General features: G+C 36.5%; 1 protein-coding gene across 1 annotated transcript in view; it reads right to left on the bottom strand.

The window, feature by feature from the left end:
• XRCC4 (X-ray repair cross complementing 4) overlaps positions 1–21425 on the bottom strand; it is a 397398-nt gene that overhangs the window by 366129 nt on the left and 9844 nt on the right. Inside the window, exon 2 of the mRNA XM_007950549.2 lies at positions 6055–6230. Within this exon, the coding sequence (XP_007948740.1) occupies positions 6055–6230 (176 nt within the window). The remainder of the gene's footprint in view (positions 1–6054; positions 6231–21425) is intronic.

The raw sequence follows: 21425 nt of genomic DNA on the forward strand, positions 1-21425 counted from the left end.
ATAAAAATTATTTATTTTTTTTTCTAAAAACTGATTTTAGATTGATAAGGCAGAGGCCTTATGAACTTACTCTCACTACCTTAGCTACCTCTGCTTTCCTGAGCAACTAATTTATGTTTTTAGCACCTATTCCCTCACCTAAACAGTGACATTATGAAGTGCACAAGATGAAGTGAGATAAAACATGTTAGAATAGATAACCTGTAAAGCAATAAGCAGATATTTTTATTAATACTCAAGAGTCCTTTTACAGACTAGTTATTGTACCCTACTCTGTACTTCTGTTCTTATGGTAAGTCGTTTCTTTCCTGAACAATCCTAGACTAACTGAGAAAAGATCTAATAATGCTATTTAAAAAGATGCATTTTAAACAGAAGTTCAGCAATATGAAACAAGAAAAAGAAAATGGTTTTTCATAAACAAAATACTATAACTAAAAATTAATTATTTTGTTTTTACAAGTAATAATTCTGAAGTCCCTTCTATAGCTTAACAAGAAGATAAACACTTTGAGTAGGATTTATGCACCACCTAACACTACTAATTTAGTTTCCACATTCCAAAAGGGTCAGGAAACTATAAAGTGTTTGATATAAAAATGGCAGATTACACAAATGATTTTATCACTGAAATAAAGAATACTACGATTTCTTTTTCAGGGATTCAAACAACACATTTGCGACCCATACCCCAAAAACCTGAAAGTCATTATCATGTTGGACAGAGCCACTGGCAGAGTACCAACATAAATGCTGTGATTCTGACATTTCATCTGGACATGACCTTTTGAATTCAGAATCCCCTAAACCACAAGGACACACGGCAATAATACAGGATTCTGGACTGCTGTTTTTCAAAAACAATTTTTGCTGTTATTTTGTTAACTTATTTTACCTCATTTTCATATATCTGAGAAGTTTAAGTAGAGAAACTGTTTGAACATAAATTTTTCACTAAAAAAAAAGTGGAAAGACAGTTACAATATATAGTTAAGATACAACCTAGACAACACCATACTACATGTTATAAACTTTTTTAAAATTAAGATATTACCGAAACACTTACTATAATGAAAATACTAGAGAAATACCCTTGCATAACCAAAAGTGAAACTTGTTGAATAAAAAAATGCTTATCTTTCCTGAACGTCAACATGAAAAGATTTCTAGTTGTCCTTAAAAATCTACTCCTGTTTTTACATAGTAATGGAAATTTCTGGCCACAGAATTCAGTTGAAAAACATATTTCACAGATTCCTTTGCAGCTAGATGTAGCCATGTGAGTAAGTTCTAGACAATAGGATTTGAGCAAAATTAAATGTATGCAATTTTGGGGTAATGTCTTTAAAAAGATGGGAAATGTTCTATACTTTTTTTTTCTACTTATTCTGCAGCCTAGAAGGTGAACGTAATAGTGATAGCTAGAGTAGCCATCCTGGACTGTAAGATAAAATCTATCTGTTAAACTTGGCAAAGCAACATGAACAAAGTAGTCTGGGTCTCCAATATCATAAAGCTATCATATTAACCCAGGACTGCCTACTTTTATTTTCACATCCAAGAAAAACAAAACTCTGTGCTATTCAAGCCACCAAATTTTCAGCCTAAATTGTTCTTAAGTCAATACCTGCGGGGTGTAGAGTGAAAAGCAGAAATGGAATAGATGTAGGCTTTGCTTGAATTCCAATAGAGACCCTATACCCAGTTCTGGTTTGTTGTTTTGTTATATTAAAGTCTTTTATTTTGTTTAATCTTGCTTCATTCTTCATTAAGAATATTTTTAGAAACATAAAACTATAGTATGTTAGAATTGTAATGAATTTAAGAAATCACTTTAAAGTTTTTATACATGAGAAAAGAGAGACACGAGCAAGTTAAATGATTAACCCAAGGTTATTCTTATAAAAAATTTTTAGGTCTTTTTTTTTTTTTTTTTCCAATTCCTTCAGTGCAGCTTTGCCTTCTTCTTCAATATCTATGGTTCTTGATCATATGTCACTTCCTAAAATTTACAGCCTTGGAAACCCTATGGGGCAGTTCTACTCTGTGACTATAAGGTCATTTTTTTTTTTTTTTGGTGTCTCATCAACGGATTTTTTTTTTTTTTCCTGAAGAAACACAGCAAGATTTTAAAGATAAAGACATTAATGAAGATATATGTGATAGTTGGGGTTGTGTGTCAACTTGGCTGGACAACGATTTGGAGTGGTTTAAGCAGTTGTGATTTGGTTGTTCCCATGATGAGATCGGATGCATATGTTTTGAGCAGCCAACCCATTGAAAGAGGTTTCTCTAGGGGTGTGACCTGCTTCCAATGTATAGATGGACATCCTGGGAAAATAAGAGACTCTTCTGTGGATCTGGAGCCTGTTGTGCTGCCTATAACTGTCCATGAGTGAACAATCCACCATTCAGCCTGGTGATCTTGGATTCATTATCCAATGAAGTCAACAGCCAGTATACTGCCTGCTAACCTTGAGCTTGTCAGCCCCTGCAGCTGTGTGAGTCAGGAAAAGCTTCCAGTTAGACGTTTGATCCAGGAACTTAGAACTTGCCAGCTTCTGTAAGTGTGTGAGCCATTTCCTAAGATAAATTTCTCTCTCTCTCTCTCTCTGTGTATAAGTGTGTGTGTGTATGTATGTATGTGTGTATATATATATATATATATATATATATACACATATATATAAAGTTTTACTAGTTTTGCTTCTCTAGGGAACCAAGCCTAACACAATATATTATTGACATGACAAAATATATTCTGAAAAATCAGTATAAATTATGAAAGCCAGAGGGAAAAAGGTGATAACACAATGTATGAGTGATCTCCCAAATGGTAACAGTACTTATAGTGAAGAGCTAATGCCCTCCTAATGTAGGCAACACAGTATGCTTGCAGCCAGAACAATCTACTACCAACTGAAGAGCACACTGGTGCCGAAGTGGGAAGAGTCACACGGGGTCATACTGGACAGAGAAAAGAAGGTAGTGTCTCACTGTGCTTTCAACACTGATTCCCATGAGCTTTTAAGTTTAAATAAAAATAAATATTTTATATTTTTATAAAGAAAAGCCAACTTAAAATGTGAATGTTTCTCGAAATTTTGAAGGTCATGACTACAAAAGCAATCTCATGAAAGCTATGAAGCCACACACTCCCTCTCAAAAAATGTACAGAAATATGAACATACAAAGTTATATATTTTAAATTGTTCACCGAATTGAAAAGTAACATTTCTTTTACTCAGAAGAAAACAAACAAAAAAAAGAAATTTCAAAAATATTGTCCTTTAGAATAGAAAAATTATTGGTTACTTCTAAAAAGAAAAAATTTGGTACAAATGTAAATTTCAAGCAATTCTTGTTTGAATATTCAAAAGATTAAAATTGTGCAGTGATCTCCAACACAGAATGAGACAAAAAACTTATTGAACTGATGACAACAAATCTCTAAACATTTTGATTCTCAAGAAGTATGAATCTAGTAGCAAATGAACTTAGAACTCATGTAATTCACTTTTCTATGAGAAAGTATGTCAACAAACAACAGAATTCACTACAACTTTTTTAGTTGAATCCATGTTCATTCATTTGCTTCCTTCTAAGTTTACCAGGTTCTTTTTGGCAACAATCAGATGTTAGAGTCATCAAGGACAGGATTACAAACACCCTTTTTAATTTTCAGGTCATCCAACCGTAATTAGCCTTAAAAGGTGTTTGGTATGTTTTTAATTGTTTATAGTTTTGCCAGCAGATGAACTGACAAGATACTATCACTCTTAAATTTAGTTTCCAGTAGTACATCTTCCAGCACTGGAAGATTCCCATGGTAGTTTGTGATTTTTCAGCTGCATCAATAATGCTGACGACCACACCTTAAACTGAGTTTTGCCTCATTTATACCATATTCAAGCCATGAATAAACACTTTCTTGTCAAACAGTTCTGAGAGTAGCCTTTCATTTTCTCATAAACAAATAAATAAATGAATAAAGTACAGAAACAGATATCAGGACTACAGTGAAGTGCTTTAAATGCATCTTTCAGGAAACCAACACATCCTGCATTACTTAGAACCCTTTATTCTGTTTGTAATTCTTGAGAAAACCTGGTGAAAAGGGCTTGGCTCTGATTAAGCTGATCAGTTTTAGGGTGGTAAGCAGTCATTAATGCCAATATATATCAAGTCAATTGTAGAATGACATGAGTCATTAGGACTTTCTTCACAGAAGCAACAAATCAAGATGTACTGCCAGCAAGTACTCAATTCATGCCCAGTGTATGAAGCCTCCCCTTTCACCACATCAAAGACAGCATAAGCCTTTCAGGTTTCCAAAATGTACCTCATAAATTTGGAACTTGTTATGCACCAGTGTATACAAAACAGACAAAAACCGAGAACTGGCTGCACTAAAGAATGGTAGTCATTACATATAAATGTTTGTTGAAGGGGAAATGGCATTAGTCCCAATTTGACAATAATCTATTTCAAAATATTAGAATAAATAGTAATGCAATGTATAGTATCATTTCACTGACTTGGGCCACAGGAGAGAATATTTGCTATAAATAACAAAATTTTAGCAGACAGTTCAAATCTTCTTATTTAACCTACTTAATGCTAAGGCACTTGACTGCTAACCAGCAGGCTGGCGGTTCAAACCCACCAGCCACTCCCCGGAAGGAAGGTTGGGCAATCCTACTTCCGTAGTGATACTGCCTCGGAAACCCAAGGAGGGGTCGCTATGAGTCAGGGCTGACTCGACGGCACATAACAACAACAACAACAATCATTTTAAGAACCTTACCATATTGAAGTTTACACAAATTTATACCCAATTAGACAACATATGTATCTTCTAAATAGAAATAACTACTGACACCAGTCTTTTCGTATTCTTCTCTATATGGTAAAATATATTTAAAATAATAATTCTAATTTTTTTGTTCAAATATGTCTCTGATTTGTAATATCCTTTCAATCATTCTGAAATAGAGGGTTATTGTAGTGAATTATTTCAACTCAACTAAGCTCCAAGACAAACTGTCCATAACTGTGTCTAAATCTAATGTGGTAGAGACTTCCCTTACCTTTCTTCTATTATAAGTCTCGTATCTGATTGATAAACCACTGGCAAAGTCAAATTTGGTATCTAATTAACCGATTGAGTTAGGTAAAATATACAGATAATAAATATAAGGGTTTTAATAAATAAACCACCCACCTTGGCCTGAATTGGTACAGGAACTGACCAGGATGAGTAGATATCCTTCTATGCAAAGCAAACAAGCTATGGAATGTATGGACTAAAAGTGATTTCTTCCTATTTTTAGATTTCTAAGTCCTAAAACATAAATATAATATCTTGCTTTCCTAGTTAGTTATAATGTTTTATTACACTTAAATTTTAATATCATTTTGTAATTTCAAATGCATTCTAAGAAACAAGAACATAAGTCATAATTATTAAATATTCAAAGGTAAATACATATTTTCTTTCTGAAAATCATTATCCCCAAACTTATTTCAATAGGCTCTATACTTTTGACCATTTTCAAAACTGCTCACTCACATAATTATCTCTATAATACTTAGAATACTTTTAAAGTCTTAAAATCTAAATACATTTTCCAATAATCATTTTTCACAATTTATTGATATAAACCACTTGATGAACTTTAATTTTGAGGAGCTCTGGTAGTGCAGTGCCTAAGGCACTTGACTGCTAACCAGAAGGCACTTGACTGCTAACCTAAGGCACTTGACTGCTAACCTAAGGCACTTGACTGCTAACCCACCAGCCACTCCTCAGAAGGAAGATGGGGCAATCTACTTCCCTAGAATACTGCCTCGGAAACCCAAGGAGGGTTCGCTATGAGTCAGGTCCAACTCGACGGCACACAACAACAACAACTTCCAACTTAGAAACCAAATGTTTTTTTAACTTTTATTTTGGGATATTCTGGAACTAATATGCTGATTGCTTACATATTAAACATAATTCTTCAACTAACTCTTCTTACCACTTGTAACTTTATGGAAAGGTTTACTTACTAAAACATTTTTCAGGTTTTTCTCAAAGGAGAAATGACCAGAATCTTCAGAAAAATTAAACTTGTATGCATCAGCTGGTCCTGCTCCCAACACCAATGCTTTTCTCAGTTCATCAACATATTTCTCTTTTTCCATTGCCATGTCATCAGCTTCTTGGGAAATCTCTGATGCAGAAACTAAGAAACATTAATAAAAGTTTTCAAATGAACAATAAATTTCTAAACAGGAGAAAATATTTACCTGAAGCTACTAATTTACCACTTATTTAATAAAAGATTAAACAAAAAGTAAAATCAATCTCTACTGGAAATCGAACAAACTCACTGCTATCAAATTGATTCTGACTCATAGTGACCCCCATTGGGCTGAAAATCTTTACAGAGGGAGATTGTCTCATCTTTCTTCCCCAGAGCAGCTGGTAGGTTTGAACCACCAACCTTTTGGCTAACAGCCAAATGCCTTAAGCACATACCACCAGAGCTCCTTAATCTCTACCCTACATATTTTAAACTCAAGTTATATCTTTTAACTGAAATAGCAATTTTTGAGGAACACATTTTAAATTCAAAACTCAAAAAGATTAGAATCCTGGCATTTTTCTCTGCTCTCAGATGAATTTACATACAATGTAAATTACTACAGAAATTCTCATTTTTGTGTACTTACTCCTAGGTTACAGCCAGATAAATTACTTCCTACAATTATTAATAGGAGCTCTGGTGGTGTAGTGCCTAAGGCTTTTGATTGCTAACCAGAAGGCTGGCAGTGCAAACCCACCCAGCCACTCCTCAGAAGGAAGGTTGGGCAATTTACTTCCGTAGAGATACCGACTCAGAAACCCAAGGAGGGGTCACTATGAGTCAGATCCAGCTCCATAGCAGTGTGTTGCATTACAATTATTAATAAGTACAGTATTTTACAATATATTTATTCATTGCTTCTATTATAAAAGATTCAATAATCTATAGTCTATTTTCACTCACATGAACAGAGTAATGTTAAACAAAAACTCTTCCTTCTTATCTCCTTACTGCAGACAACAGAAAATGATGGAGGTAAACAGCCAAAGGAGGGTGATGAGGTAGAAAAGGTAAAGGAATGAATATTTCCAGAGTGTTCCTCAACCACACACAACATACATTCTATAGATATGGGTTCCAGCTCTCTCATCTAGGTATAATTAAGCTGATAGTTTACTTAGCCATTGAAATTTTTATTCAATAATCATATTTTCAATTCTAGATACACTCTGTTCTTTTTCATAATATCTTTATTCTTACTTAATTCCTCCTTTAAATATTTGAAGCTTTTATACATATGTAAGATCTCTTTCAGATTGGCCATTATGGGCAGTTATTTGATGGGTTTTAATTCAGTTTCTTCTGCCATCACATTATTCCCCATTATGCTGCTCATTCCTTCTGTCAGGCTTTGTAATGTTTAAACACGGCTCATCAGTCAGAACAAGGCCAGCGGCCAATTTCAGAACAGACCATCCATTACTCATATGCAAGCTCAACTTGAACTGAAAAAATTAAAACAAGTCCATGAGAGCCAAAGTGTGAGCTTGTATACAGGCCACCTGAATTTAAAGACCATCCAGAGAATAGTTTTGATGGATTGAACACTAATAACTGCAGAGCAGATGAGTTGTGGCAAGACATTAAGGAAAGCATTCATGAAGAAAGCAAAAGGTCATCAAAAAGACATAAAAGACCAAAACAGATATCAGAAGAGACTCTGAAACTTGCTTTTGAGCATAGATTAGCTAAAGCAAATTTAAAAGACAAAGTATCATAATGAAATGTGCAAAGATCTGGAATTAGAAAACCAAAAGGGAAGAATACACTCTACATTTTTCAAGCTGAAAAAACTACAGAAAAAATTCAAGCCTCGAGTTGTAATGTTGCAATATTGAATGACACAGGAAACATCAAAAGATGATGGAAGAAATATACAGAGTCACTGTACCAAAAAGAGCTAGTCAACATTCAACACTTTAGAAGGCAGTATATGACTAACAACTAATGATATTGAAGGAAAAAGTGAGCTGCCCTGAAGGACTGGTCAAAAACAAGGCTCCAGGAATTGACACAATACTAATTGAGATATTTCAACCAATGGATGTAATTCTGGAGGCACTTACTCATCTATGCTAAGAACTCTGGAGGACAATGAACTGGTCAATGGATTGGAAGAATTCCATTATTTGTATCCATTCTATAAGAAAGATGATCCAACAGAATGTAGAAATTAATTAATATCATTAATATCACACACAAGTAAAATTTTGCTAAAAATAATTTTTAAATGATTGCAGAAAAACAGTGACAAAAAACTGACAGAAACTCAAGATGGGTGCAGAAAAGGACATGGATTGAGGAATATGATTACTGATGTCAGACGGAACATGGCTAAGAGCAAAGAAAACAAGAAAAAGGTTTACCTGTGTTTTATTGACCATACAAAGTTATTTGACTTTGTGGATCATAACAAATTATGATAACAGTGTGAAGAATAGGAATTCCAGAACACTTAATTGTGCTCAAGAGGAACCTGTTCATAGACGAAGAAGTAGTCATTCAAACAGAACAAGGGGATACTCCATGATTTAAAATCTGGAAAGCTGTGTGTCAAGGTTGTATCCTTTCTCCATATTTATCCAAACTGTATGCTGAGCAAATAATCCAAGAAGCTAGACTATGTAAGAACACAGTATGAGGATTAGTGGAAGATTCATTAACACTCTGTGATATGCACATGATATAACCTTGCTTGCTGAAAGTGAATAGGATTTGAAGCACTGCCTGATAAAGGTCAAAGACTGAAGCCTTCAGTACGGATTACAACTCAACATAAAGAAATCAAAAATCCTTACACTGGACCAAAAATAAGCAACATCATGATAAGTGGAGAAAAGATTGAAGCTGTCAATTATTTCATTTTACTTTCATCCACAGTCAATGCCCATAGAAGCAGCAGTCAAGAAATCAAACCATGGATAACACTATTATGGATAACATTGTATTATGGACATTGGGCAAATCTGCTGTGAAAGACTCTTTAAAGTGTTAAAAAGCAAACATGTCACTTTGAGAACTAATGTTCCTTTGCTCAAACCACGATATTTTCAATCATCTCATATATATGCAGAAGCTGAACAATGAAGAATGGATGTATTTTAATTATTATACTGGCTAAGAATATTGAATACACCATGGACTGAGAGAAGAATAAATCTATCTTTGAAGATGTACAGCCAGAATCCTCCTTAGAAGCAAAGATGGAAAGATTTTGTCTCTTGTATTTTAGACATATTATCAGGAGGGATCAACCCCTCAAGAAGGACATCATGGTAGAGGGTCAGTGAAAAAGAAAAAGACCCTCAATGTCATGCATTGACACAGTGTCAGCAACAATGAGCTCCAACATAGCAATGATTAAGGATAGCACAGGACCAGGCAATGCTTTGTTCTGTTGTACACAGGGTCATTAGGAGTCAGAACCAATTCAACAGCACCTAACAACAACAATAACAGCTCTAGTCAGAGTATCAAGTGCCCTGGGTCATGGAGGTGGTCTTAAAGGAAGTTTGTTGGTTTACCTTTCATGCAGTCCCTACAGATTTCAGTAGCCCCAGGCTAATTTTGAAAATTAATTTCTTAACTTCGTTTTTCATACACAAGGCAAGGAATTAAAATTTAAACCTCCACCCATACATAACACAGACTTAAGAGTTCTGATTTTTATCTGGACTTTTATTAACTCATAGCCTTTAGGGACTGGTTTGATTTTATGTTGTATCCCCAAGCCAAACCAGAAAGTAGTTAAGTAGTTAGTTAGTTAGTTACATGATTCCGACAGGACAGCACTTTGGGACTCTTTTATTCATATTTGGAGCTTAGCGCCAAGTCTTGAAGAGGCCTGTTGCTTCCACATTCCATCCCACTCAGGAATTAAAATCACAGTCATTTACACATATATCTAGTCCAGACAACCCATCAATCAACAGTCAAACATGAGCTCTCATTAACCACTTTGGTTTTCAAATACCTCTTCATATATGACATGCAAATTTCCCTTTCTTCCATTTAAGAGACTATGTCTCTGTTTTCACTTATCTTCAGTAAAATTTTACTTGTGTGTGATATTAATGACACTGTTCAATAATCTCCACACTCTGTTGGATCACTTTTCTTTGGGAAGGGCACAAATGTGCAACTCTTCCAGTAGGTTGGCTAGGTAGTTTTCTTCCAAATTTCCTGGCATAGATGAGTAAGCACCTCCTAAGCTGCATCCCTTTGTTGAAATATCTCAATGTGTATTCCCTCAATTTCTGGAGATTTGTTTTTCACCAATTCCTTCAGTGCAGCTTGGATGTCCTCCTTCAATACCATTGATTCTTGATCATATGCTACCACCTGAAATGACTGAACAACAACCAATTATTTTTGGTAAAGTAACTGTGCATTTCGTCCATCTTCTTTTGATGCTTCCTGCATCATTCAACATTTTGCCCACAGAATCCTTCTGTATCACAATTCAAGGCTTGATTTTTTTCCTTCAGTTCTTTTAGCTTGAGAAATGTCCAATGTGTTCTTCCCTTTTGATTTCCTAATCCCTGGTCTTTGTACATTTTATTATAATACTTTACTTTGTCTTCTCAAGCTGCCCTTTGAAATATTCTACTCAGCTCTTTAATTTCAACATTTCTTCCTTTTGCTTTAGCTACTGTCCATTCAAGAGTAAGTTTCAGAGTTTCTTCTGACATACATTTTGATATTTTCTTCCTTTCCTCTCTTTTTAATGACTTTTTATTTTCTTCACGTATGATAGTCTTGATGTCATCCCACAATTCTTCTAGTCTTCGGTGACTGGTGTTCAATGCATCAAATCTATTCTTCAGATGGTCTCTAAATTCAGGTGGAATATACTCAAGGTCATATTTTGGCTCTAAACATGTGAGCAAATGATAGTCTGTTCCAGTCAGCTCTTCAGTTTCGACTGATAATATCAAACTTCTCCATCTCCTCTTTCTACTGATATAGTTGATTTGATTTCTGTATATTCCATCTAGCAAGGTCCATGTGTAAAGTTGCCTTTTATGTTGTTGAAAAGGTTTTTGTAATGAATAATTTGTCGATCTTGCAAAATTCTATCATGAGATCTCTGGCATCATTCCTTTCACCAAGGCTATATTTTCCAATATGTAGATAGACACAGTGGTTCCAACGATGGGCTCAGGTATAGCAAGGATCGTGAGGCTGGCACAGGACCCAGCAGTGTTTCATTCTGCTGTGCACAGGGTCACTGTGAGTTGGAGACCACTAGCTGGCACCTAACAACAACAACAACATATTTTCCAACTATTGATGCTTCTTCTTAGTTTCTAACTTTTACATTCCAATCACCAACAATTATCAATACATCTTGATTGCACATTTGGTCAATTTCAGACTGCAGAAGTTGGTAAAAAAAATCTTTGATTTCTTATCTTTTCCTTTGGTAGTTGTTGCATAAATTTGGATAACAGTCATATTAACTGGTATTCCTTGAAAGTGAATGGATATTGTTCTACTACTGACAGCACTGTATTTCAGGATAGATCTTAAGATGTTCCTTTTGACAATAATGAAACACAATTCCTCTTCATCATTTACTGCTTAGTAGATCATATGACTGCCTGATTAAAAATGACCAATAACAACCCATGTCAGCTCACTAATGCCTTAAGATATTGATCTTTATGTTTTCCATTTCATTTTTGAACACTACCAAATTTCCTATATTCATACTTTATATATTTCATGTTCTGACATTAATGAATGTTTGTTTGCAGCGATTTATTCCCATTGTGAGTCTTGCTCCAACAGCAAATGAAGGTCTCAAAAACTTTACTCCATCCACTTCTTTAAGGTCAACTATACTTTGATGAGGCAGCACTTCCCCAACTGTATAATGAGTGCCTTCCAACCTTAGGGGCTCATCTTCTGGCACTATATCAGATAATGTTTCAGGGCTCTTCAAAATATTTTCTAGAAATATATTCGACAGTGTTTCACTGCTATTCATAAAGTTTTCAGTGATCAATTCTTTCAGAAATTGATGATCCCATCCTTCTTCCCAGTCTTTCTTAATCTGGAAGTGCTACTGAAACCTGTCCACCATGAGTGAACCTGCTGGCATTCTAAATACTAGTGGCATATCCTCCAGCCTCACAGTAACATGTAAACCACCACAGTATGACAAATCAAATTCAAAAACAGTTGCAGCAGTATATTTACAGGGAACTTCCAGAAATACAAGCTGATTCAGAACAGGATGTTGAATGAGGGATATCATTGCTGATGTCAGATGGATCTTAGCCAAAAGCAAAGAATACCAGAAAGATGCTTACCTGTATCTCATTGACTTTGCAAAGGCATTTGACTGTGACGATCATAACAAATTATGGATAACATTGTAAAGAATGGGAGTTCCAAAACACTTAATTGTGCTCATGAGGAATCCACACATAGATGAAGATGTTGTCATTTGAACAGAAGAAGGCAGTACCATATGGTTTAAAATCAGGAAGAGCATGCATCAGTGTTGTATCCTTTCACCAATCTCTATGCTGAGAAAATAATCTGAGAAGCTGGTCAATATGAAGAGGAATATAACATCAGGATTGGAGGAAGACTCATTAACAACCTGCAGTATGAAGATGACACAACCTTGGATGCTGAAAGTGAAAAGGACTTGAAGCACTTACTGTAAGCTCACACATGAACCAATAAGCAACATAATGATAAATGGAGGAAAGACTGAAATTGTCAAAGATTTCATTTTACTGTATCAATAATCAACACGCATGGAGGGAGCAGTCAAGAATTCAGACATCACATACTGGGCAAATCTGCTGGAAATGAGCACTTTAAAGTATTGAAGAGCAAAGGTGATTAAGGGGCACCTAACCCAAGCCACAGTATTTTCAATTGTCTCATATGCATGTGAGACCCAGACAATGAATAAGGAAGACCAAAGAAGAATTCATGTCTCTGAATTGTGGTTCTGGTGAAGAATACTAAAAATACCATGGACTGCCAAAAGAACAAACAAATCTGCCCTGGAAGAAGTACAGCCAGAATCCTCCTTGGAAGTAAGAATGCCCAGATTTCATCTCACCTATTTTGGTCTTGTTGTTAGAAGGGACCCTGGAGACGGATATCATACTTGGTAAAGTAGCGGGTCAAAGAAAAAGGGGAAGACCCTCAACAAGATACACTGACAATGTGGCTGCAATGATGAGCTTAAGCATAGCAAAGATTGTGAGGAAGGCACAGGACTGGGCAGTGCTGTGTTCTGTTGTACACAGGGTCACTATGAGTATGACTCTACAGCACCTAATAACAACAAGAATGTATCTGTTTTAGGAACTAGGGTGGCACAGTGGTTGTTTTGGTTACCTAGTGCTGCTCCATTGGCCTTTCAAATACATTAGTAGTGCTTCTGAGAAAAAGAAAAAAAAAAAAACTAAAAATACAGTCTTGGATAACCTATGGAGCAGTGTTGCTATGCATCAGAATCAACTCAATCGCAGTGGGTTTGGTTTTTGGATATATCTGTTTACTGATTTTTAAAATTACAAGATTTAATCTAATATTTGTTTGGAATATGTATATGTGGTTGGGTGATTTCCTACTTCAACTCACGCATCTGCAGGACAGAAGATCCATAACACTTACTTAAGTACAAGTTATATTTATCTACTATATTCCTCATAATTCTGAAAGGCAGATATCATTTTGATATTATAAATAGGAAAACTGAGGCTCATAGAGATCAAGTAATGGTCTAGGGTCATGAAATAGGTAAATGGTAAATCTGGCATTCATACTTATGTCTCTCTGGATACTTTGTTTTTAGGTGAGGAAGCGGCATGGGACATTATATAAATTATTTATTTCCACAATTCTGAAAATTACTATGGAATACTACTACTACTACAGTATGAACAAAAAAACAAACTCACTGCCATCCAGTCAATTCCAACTCATAGCGACCCCCTTTGACTTTTCCAGGTGGTAAATCCTTATGGAAGTAGACTGCCCAATCTTTCTTCCACAGAGTGGCTGGTGGGTTTGAACTGCCAGCCTTCTGGTTAACAGTCAAATGTCTTAGGCATTAAGCCACCAAAGCTCCTTATACTACAATATAGGAGGTAATATCGATTAAAGAATCCCTAAATATAAAACACACCTTTCCCTAACACTGGTTACCAAGTGTTATCAACTGTCTGGAAGTCCCATGATAAAAGGAAAGTCTTGGAATGTATGTATCCCTATATGGTCCATGATAAATCTTTGCTAACAAGTTCTGGTAATGAAATAAGACTCTCAAGAAATCATTTGAACATAGATAAGAATAAAAATGTATTCTTATGTGATTTTACAGCTTCTAAAGCACATTCACATATTGTATCTTTCTGCAAGCAGATACATGTTTAAGATGAACACTAGCAAACCTATCGGCCTTTGAAATACCTTAGTAGTGCTTCTGGAAAAAAAAAAAAAAACTTAAAAATAAGACAAATGTTTCCTATCTAAGGAATAATTTCATATTTTGTGCTGAATTGGTTTGAAAAATTAATAGTTATTCCTAAGGAGAAAAATCATTTCACAGAGAAAAAGGAAATAAATCTATAGAATTTAATGCACCTACAAAACAACTTAAAAAGAAATACTTAAAACTAGAGAAAAAGATCTTTTGATAAAATAAGCTAGTCATAAAAATTCTAAATACCATTAAAACAAAAGTTTACCTATCTGAATATCCTTAATATAAAGTATTCATTCAATTCATTCAAAAAAAAATGTTTACTTAGCATCTACTATGTGCCAGGCACAATTCTAGGCATCTAAGATAGACTAGTGAGTAAACAAAACTTCCAGCCTTCATGGAGATTACATTCAAGTGCTGACATGTTATAATATTACTCTAGAAGTCCCTGTTGTTGTTGTTGTTGTTATGTGCCGTCAAGTCAGACCTGACTCATAGAGACCCTTCCTTGGGTTTCTGAGGTGGTATCACTACGGAAGTAGATTGTCCAACCTTCCTTCTGAGGACTGGCTGGTGGGTTTGAACCGCCAGCCTTCTGGTTAGCAGTCAAGTGTCTTAGGAACTATGCTACCAGAGCTCCTTGAGTGGTACAAATACCTAACTGCTTGACTGAAAGCAAAGGGTCGGCAGTTTGAACCCACTAGAGGCCCCTCAGAAGACAGGTCTGGCTATCTGTGTCCAAAAGGTACCTTCAAAACCCTATGCAGCAGTGTTGCCCTATACACATGAGGTCACAATGAGCTGGAATCAACTCAGTGGCAACTAGCAACAACTACCTATAAATGCTGTGACTATTATGAAATGATCAATTTTTCAGAACTAGAAAACAGAATAAAAGAAATCAAGAAATTCACCTATTTACACTTCCCTTTTCAAAATGTATTAAAAAGTACCAGTTAAAAAAAAAGGAAAGAAAAAAGTTCACTTGAATATTTCCTATCAAGAGTCAATGTGAAAATCTGACTGAATATTTATAACTTTAATCTTGGAAAAATTATTTGGTCACTAGTTTCAAATTTCCCACCACTCATCTATCAGTTTGTTGCACAGTAGTGGCTTGCACATTGCTGGGAGGTTGAAGGCTAACATCACTGGTATTTCAAATATCAGCAGGGTCACGTCAGGTTTTAAAGGAGCTCTGAAGGAAGGGGCCATCCACTTCTCAAAGATTTGGCCAATGAAAACCTTATGAATAACAGTGAAACACTGACTGATATATTACTGAAAAACTTTATGAATATCCCTGAAACAATGTCTGATATGATGCCAGAAGATGAGCTCCTCAGCTCAGAAAGCACTCAAAAAACTACTGTGGAAGAGCTGCCTCCTCAAAGTTGAGTCAAGCATAATGACGTGGATGGAGTAAAGCATTCAGGACCTCCATTTGCTGATGTGGTATAACTCAAAATGGGAAGAAACAGCTGTAAACATACATTAATAATTAGAACATGGAACATGTGAAATATGAATCTAGGAAAACAGGAAGTTGTGAAAAACGAAATGGAACATACAAGGATCACTATTTTAGGCATCAGTGAGCTGAAATGGACTGTCTTGGGCCATTAAAAATTAGACAATTATATGATCTACTATGCCAGGAGAGGGAGTGGCTGAGGACCACAGTAGCAGCAAGAACCAGTTAATGGGCAGAAAGCAGGCAAGCCCTACATGCACTTGAGCCAGGAAAGGAAGGGAATAGCCAAGGACCACATAGTGGCAGGATCCAGGTAGGAATAAGGTAAGGGGAGTGCATGGAGGTTTCCAACAGCTAAGAGAGACAAACTTGTCTGTCAGTTTATCATCCTGAGGGGCTTGCATGTTGCTGTGAGGCTGGAGGCTGTGCCACTGGTGTTTCAAATGCCAGCAGAGTTGTACATGGTGCACTGGTTTCAATACAGCTCACAGAATGAGACAGACTAGGAAGAAGGAAGAAGCCATCCACTTCCCAAAATATTGACCAGGGAAAATCTTATAAATAGCAGAGAAACAATGTCTGATACATTACTGGGCAACTTTATGAATAGCTTGGAAACACTGCCTGACACAGTGAAGGAAGATGAGCCCCCTGAGTCAGAAGGCACTCAAAATAGGAATGGGAAAGAGCTGCTTCATCAGAGTAGAACCAACCTTAATGATACGGATAAAGCAAGTCTTTCAGGAGCTCCATGTGCTGACATGGCACATTCAAATTGAGGAGAAACAGCTGCAAATATCCATTAATAATCGGAAGATGGAATGTACAAAGTATCAATCTAGAAAATTGGAAATTGTCAAAAATGAAATGGAATGCATGAAGATTGACATCTTAGGGATTAGCAAGATGGAATGGACTGGTTTTGGGCATTTTGAATCAGACAACCATGTGATCTACTATGTTGGAAATGAAAATTTGAAGCAGAATGTCGTGGCATTCATCATCAGAAAGGATGTTTAAAGATCTGTCCTGAAGTACAATGCTGTCAGTGATAGGATAATATCCATACACCTATAAGGAAGACCAGTTAACACTACCATTATTCATATTTACACACCAACCACCAAGCCAAAGATGAGGAAATTGAAGATTTTTATCAACTTGTGCAGTCTGAAATGGACCAAACGTGCAATCAAGATGTATTAATTATCACTGGTGATTAGAATGCAGAAGTTGGAAACAAAGAAGAATCACCAGTAGTTGGAAAATTTGGCCTTGGTGACAAAAATAATGCTGGGGATCACATGATAGAATTTTACAAGACCAACAACTTATTCGTTGCAAATATCTTTTTTCAATAACACAAACAGCAGCTATACATGAGGACTTCACTAGATGGAGTACACAGGAATCAGACTGATTACATCTGTGGTAAGAGGTGATGGAAAAGCTCAATAACTTCAGCCAAAACAAGGCCAGAAGCTGATTGTGGAACAGGCCATCAACTGGTCATATGCAAGTTCAACCTGAAGTTGAAGACAATTAAGACAAGTCCAAAACAGCCAAAATATGACCTTGAATATATCTCTCCTGAATTTAGAGACCTTCTAAAGAATAGATATGAGGCATTGAACACCAATGACTGAAAACCAGAAAAATTGTGGGATGACATTAAGACCATCATCCATGAAGAAAGCAAGAATTCATTAAAAATACCAGAAAGAAAAGGCCAAAATGGATTTCAAAGGAGACTCTGAAACATGCCCTTGAGTGGAGAGTAGCTAAAGCAAATGGAAGAAATGACAAGATAAAAGAGCTGAACAGAAGATTTCAAAGAGCAGCTCAGGCAGACAAAGACAATTACTATAATGAATTATGTAAAGACCTAGATTTAGAAAACCAAAAGGGAAGAACACGCTCGGCATTTCTCAAACTGAAAGAACTGAGGAAAAAATGTAAGCCTCGAGTTGCAATACTGAAATATTCTATGAGCAAAATATTGAGTGATGCAGGAATCATCAAAAGAAGATGGAAGGAATACACAAAGTCACTGTACCAAAAAGAACTTTCAGTCTTCACCAAATTCAAGAGGAGGCATATGTTCAAAAACCAATGGTACTGAAGGAAGAAATTGAAGCTGCACTGAAAGAATTAGGAAGAACAAGCCTCCAGGAATTGACAGAATACCCACTGAGATGTTTCAATAAATGGATGCCTTGCTGGAGGGATTCACTCGGCTATGCCAAGAGATTTGGAAGACAGTTATCTGGTCAACTGACTGGAAGAGATCCATATTTGTACCTATTCCAAAGAAAGGTGATCCCACAGAATGTGGAAATTATCGAACAATATCATTAATATCACATGCAAGTAAAATCTTACTGAAGATAATTCAGAAACGGTTGCAGCAGGATATTGAAAGAGAACTTCCAGAAATGAAAGCTGGATTCAGAAGAGGATATGGAACAAGGGATATCATTTCTGATGTCAGATGGATCTTGGCTCAAAGCAAAGAATACCAGAAACATGTTTATATTTTATTGACTATGCAAAAGCATTTGATTGTGTGGATCATAACAACTTGTGGATAACACTGAGAAGAATGGAAATTCCTGAACATTTAATTGTACTCATGAGAAACCTGTACATAGACCAGGAGGCTGTCATTTGAACAGAAAAAGGGAACACTGCATGATTTAAAATCAAGAAGGGAAAGAGTCAGGGTTGTACCCTTTCATCATATTTATTCAATCCGTATGCTGAGCAAATAATCCGAGAAGCTGGACTATATGAAGAAAAACATGGCATCAGAATTGGAGGGAGAATCATTAACAACCGGTGATACGCTGACAACACAACTTTGCTTGCTCAAAGTGAGGATGACTTGAAGTACTTACTATGAAGACTGAAGAATACAGTCTGAAGTATGGATTACATCTCAATATAAAGAAAACAAAAGTCCTCACAACTGGATCTATAAGCAGCATCACAATAAATGGGGAAAAGATTGAAATTGTCAAACACTTCACATTGCTCGGTTCTACAATCAATGCCAATGGAAGCAGCAGTCAGGACATCAGATGATGTATAGCACTGGGCAAGTCAGCTGCAAAAGACCTCTTTCAAGTGCTAAAGAGCAAAGATGTCTCCTTGAGGACTAAGATGCGCCTGACACAAGCTATGGTATTTTTGATCACCTCATATGCATATGAGAGCTGGACAATGAATAAGGAAGACCAAGGAAGAATTGGTACTTCTGAGATGTGGTGTAGGTGAAGAATGCTGAAAGTACCATGGACTGTGAAAAGAACTAACAGGTCTGTCCTGGAGGAAGTGCAGCCAGAAGGTTCCTTGAAGGCAAGAATGGCCAGACTTCATCTCACCTACTTTGCTCATGTTGTCAGAAGGGACCATTCCTTAGAGAAGAATGCCATGTTTGGTAAGGTGGAGGGTCAATGAAAGAGGGGAAGGCCCTCAATGAGATGGATTCACATGGTAGCAGCAGCAGTGGGCTCAAGTATAGCAAGAATCACAGAGCTGGCGCAGGACCTGGTGCTGTTTTGTTCTGCTGTGCATAGAGTCACTACGAGTCAGAGATGATTCAACGAAACCTAACAACAATAACAACTGTGATAGTTGGAGCTGTGAGTCAAGGTGGCAATTCTGTGTGGTTTAAGCAATTGTGGTGTGGGTTGTTCCAGTGATGGATCAGCTGTATATGTTTTGAGCAGCCAATCCATTGAAGGGAGTTTCCCTAGGGGTATGGCCTGCTTCCTGTATATTTATGGACATCCTGGGAAAAGAGACATTCTTCTGTGGATCAGGATTCTGTTGGGCTACCTACAACTCTCCATGAGTGAACAATCCACCATTCGGCCTGGAGATCTTGGATTTGTCATTCATTTGAGTCAACAGCCAGTATACTGCCTGCCAACTTTGAGCTCAACAGCCCCTGCAGCTGCATGAGTTGGGAAAAGCCTCCAGCTTGACGTTTGACCCAAGAAAGTGGGACCTGCCAGCTTCTATAAGTGTGTGAGCCATTTTCCTAAGTTCAGTTTCTCTTTCTCTCTCTCTCTCTATATATATATATGTAAGTTTTACTGGTTTTGCTTCTCTAGAGAACCCACTCTAATACAACAACATGCCAGAATTGACAAATGCCAGGAATGGCACTACACTCATTGTCACAAAAATGTTTCAAGATCTATCCTGAAATACAATGCTTTCAGTTATAGGATAATATCCATATGCCTATGAGGAAGAACAGTTAATACGCTATGAGTCGGGGCCGACTCGACAGCACATAACAACAACAACAACAATGAGGAAGAACAGTTAATACTACTATTGATAAATTTATGCACCAACTGCCAAAGCCAAATATGAGGAAATTAAAGATTTTTACCAAGCTCTGCAGTCTAAAATTGACCAAACATGCAATCAAGATGGGTTGATTAATACTGGCGCCTGAAATGCAAAAGTTGGAAACAAAGATGAATCACCAATAGTTGGAAAATATAGCCTTGGTGATAGCAATTATGCCAGAGATTGCATGATAGAATTTTGCAAGACCAATGACTGATTCTTTGTAAATATCTATTTTCAACAACATGAATGGCAGCTATACATGTGGACTTTGCCAGCCGGAATACACAGGAATCAGATCAACTAAATCTGTGGAAAGAGGAGATGGAGAAGCTCAACAATGTCAACCAAAACAAGGCCAGGAGCTGTTGTGGAACAGACCATCAACTGCTCATATGCAAGTTCAACTTGAAGTTGAAGACAATTAAACACAAGAGCCAAAATATGACCTTGACTATATTTCACCTGAATTTAGAGACCATCTAAAGAATAGATTTGATGCATCAAACACCAATGACCAAAAACCAGAGGCAATGTGGGATGACATCAAGAACTTCATTCATGAAGAAAGCATTACAAAGACAGTAAAGAAGAAAAGACCACAATGGATGTCAGACAAGACTCTGAAACTTGCTCTTGACAGAGAGTAGCTAAGGCAAATGGACAATATGACAAGATAAAAGAGCTGAACAGAATATTTCAAATTGTAGCTCAAGAAGACAAAGTCCCTTATTATAATGAAATGCGCAAGACCTTGAGGTAGAAAACCAAAAGGGAAGAACATGCTCAGCATTTTTCAAGCTGAAAAAAGTGAAGAAAAAATTCAAGCCTCGAGTTGCAATATTGAAAGATTTCATGGACAAAATATTGAATAACTCAGGAAACATCAAAAGAAGATAGAAGGGAGGCGGGGCAAGATGGCGGACTAGGCAGAAGGATTGCACAGACCCTCTTCAACAAAGAAAAGGGAAACCAATTAACACAGACACAG

The sequence above is a fragment of the Orycteropus afer genome, unplaced genomic scaffold (genome assembly GCF_000298275.1).
Source record: "Orycteropus afer afer isolate SDZICR_OR568_19922 unplaced genomic scaffold, OryAfe1.0 scaffold00276, whole genome shotgun sequence".
Lineage (NCBI taxonomy): Eukaryota > Metazoa > Chordata > Mammalia > Tubulidentata > Orycteropodidae > Orycteropus > Orycteropus afer.